The following is a 2,651-nucleotide window of genomic DNA, read 5'->3' on the forward strand; positions in this document are numbered from 1 at the left end:
CTGGTACTTCTCCAGCTCGCCCTGCAGCTTCTTCTGGAGCGGCTCGGCCATGGCTGTGGGGGGGACGCCCTCTTGTCACCTCCCCCTTGGGGACCTCCATGGCTCATATGGAGGCCATACATCAAGCTGGGCTCCAMTGGGGGCTCCCCAAGCCACCCCGGACACTCCACCCCTTATGGAGACCCTATAGATCCCCCCCCCATATAGAGCCCCCTCTGCATCCTACMGGAACCCATAGGGACCTATAGAAACCCCTCACCCAGGCACCCATGGACGTCTCCGTACCCTCTGGAGAACCTATGGAGCCTCCCAGACACCTCCACACCCCATAGGGGACCCACAGAGGCCTCTAGGGACTCCCATAACCCTCTAGACACCCTAAGGACCCCCCAAGAGCCTCCCACCCCTCAAGAGCCCATATAGGGTCCCTATAGAACCCCCTTAAGGCCCCCACAGCTTCCCAGGACCCCTATAGAGCTCCCATAGGGCCCCCACAGCCCCCTAGGACACCCCCAACCCCCCCATGGGGCCCCTATAGACTCCCTCCCCTTCCCCAAATTGCCATAGGGCCCCATAGAGATCTTCAAGACCCCTATAGAGCCCCCTATTATACAGACAACTCCAGCCCCCTGGATTGCCCGAGGTGCCCCCCCAGGACCCCCAAAGAGCCCCCTCGGGGATCCCCAATCCCCCAGGACCCCAATAGGGCCCCTACACAGTCTCCTAGACCCATAGATCGCTATAGAGCCCTCCCGAGCCCCTTGAACACCCCTGAACCCCCAGAGCCCCTCTAGCTGTTCAAGGCCCCCACAGGATCCTATAGATCCCTCCCCCAGACCCCTATAGAGCCCCATAGAGCCTCCCCAGGCCTCCATAGGGCCCCTACACAGACCCTCTGGACACCTATAGAGCCCCATACAGCACCCTGGACCCCCATAGGACCCCTATAGGTCCCCCCCTCGGCCACCCAGGTCCCCCATAGGACCTTATAGAGGCCCTCAGATTCCAATAAAGCCCATACAGAGACCATTTGGACAGCTATAGAGCCCCATACGGCACCCTGGACCCCTATACGGAACCTATAGATCTCCTCTGCCCCTCCCAGCAGCCCACCACTCCCATGGGGCCCCCCTGGATCCCTATAGAGCCCCTATAGGGCCCCCATGGCCCCTCCCATCCGCCCACGACGGCCTCAGAACCCTATAGAACCCCCGCATCCTCACAGAGAACATATAGAAACCCTCTGGTCACCTATAGAGGCCCACTGGGGCCCCTATAGAGGCCCCCCCACCCCTCCCATCTGCCCGCGACCCTATAGGACCCTATAGACCCCCTATAGCGCCTATAGGCCCCATAGGCCCCCTATAGAGCCCCCTATAGAGCCCATAGGTCCCCCCGGCTCCCACCTCTCCTCGCGCGCAGCGCGGCTCGAGCCCCGCCCCCTCCGCGCCGCGCCACATGACGCCGCCGCCGCGCGAGGCCCCGCCCCCTGGCTCCTCACCCTGCCCCGCCCTCTCCGGTCGGCGCACGCGCAGTACACCCCCTCGCGAGGCCTGAGGGCAAGCGCATGCGTATTGAAGCTGTTGACGCCCTGCTCCGGGCAGCGCATGCGCACTGCGCTCCTTTCGCCCGCTTGCCTGTCAGCGCATGCGCACTGGGCTTCTCCTCACCTGTTGCCAGGCGACGCATGTACACTGAGCGCCTTCCCGGCCCRTTACCGTCCAGCGCATGCGCACTGAGCCACTACCCCCCTCCCCGTTGCCGGCCCGCGCATGCGCCCTGCGGGGCTGCGGGTGCCGCTTGCACGACGGTTGCACGGGCGTTTGCACGGGCGTTTGCACCGCGTTGCGCGCGAGTTGCACTCGAATTGCACGCCCCTCTGCACGGCGCTGCGCGGGCCTCGCGGCACCCTTGTCCCGGGCTCGCTCGCCCCTTGCACCGCATTGCACGGGCCCCGTGCGCACCCGGCGCGCCCTTTGCGCCGCTTTTGCGCCGTTTCTGCGCCGTTTCGCGAGGGTTTCGCACGGGCGCCGGTGCAAAGGTAAGCGGGCGGGGACGGGCATGGGCTGCCGGCGCTGCCCGCGGCGGCGGGCGGCCCTGGGGCGCTGCGCGGCGCTGGTGCTGGCGCTGCTGGCGCTGCTGGTGCTGCTCGGCAGCGGCACCGGCGAGGAGCTGCTCTCGGTGGCGCTGGGCGCCTGGCTGGCCTGGGCCGGGCCGCCCGAGGACGGCGCCGAGGCCTCTGCGAGCGGCGCGGCCTGGGCCTACGATTTCATACAGGCGGCAGGCGTTTGGAACGGTGCAGGGCTTGCAAACTTTGCAAACGGTGCAGGGGTTGCAGACTTTGCAAATGGTGCAGGGGTTGCAATCACTGCGAACGTTGCAGCCGGTGCAGGGGCTGCAAACGGCGCAAAGGTTGCAAATGGTGCAGGGATTGCAATGGGTGCAGGGGGTGCAAACGGTGCAAGCATTGCAATTGGCGCAAACGGTGCAAGCATTGCAAATTATGCAAGCATTGCAGTCGGTGCGAACGTTGCAATGGGCGCGAGGGTTGCCATCGGCGCGAGCCTCGCCAACGGCACCGGTCTCCTGCCGCCGCCGCCGCCGTGCGGCCACCCGGCGCCCACGCTGCTGGTGCTGGTGGCGAGCGCGGC

General features: G+C 66.0%; 1 protein-coding gene across 1 annotated transcript in view; it reads right to left on the reverse strand.

The window, feature by feature from the left end:
• The window catches only part of PFDN6 (prefoldin subunit 6), a 2,316-nt gene extending 891 nt beyond the window's left edge, over positions 1-1,425 (reverse strand). Inside the window, exons 1-2 of the mRNA XM_026050242.1 lie at positions 1,407-1,425; positions 1-53 (exon numbers count right to left, since the gene is read on the reverse strand). The exon at positions 1-53 is cut by the window's left edge and continues 4 nt beyond it. Of these exons, the coding sequence (XP_025906027.1) occupies positions 1-51 (51 nt within the window). The 5' untranslated portion in view covers positions 52-53; positions 1,407-1,425. The remainder of the gene's footprint in view (positions 54-1,406) is intronic.
• Positions 1,426-2,651: the final 1,226 nt, after the last annotated feature.

This window comes from Nothoprocta perdicaria, unplaced genomic scaffold (genome assembly GCF_003342845.1).
Source record: "Nothoprocta perdicaria isolate Ctin4 unplaced genomic scaffold, notPer1 scaffold_663, whole genome shotgun sequence".
NCBI lineage: Eukaryota > Metazoa > Chordata > Aves > Tinamiformes > Tinamidae > Nothoprocta > Nothoprocta perdicaria.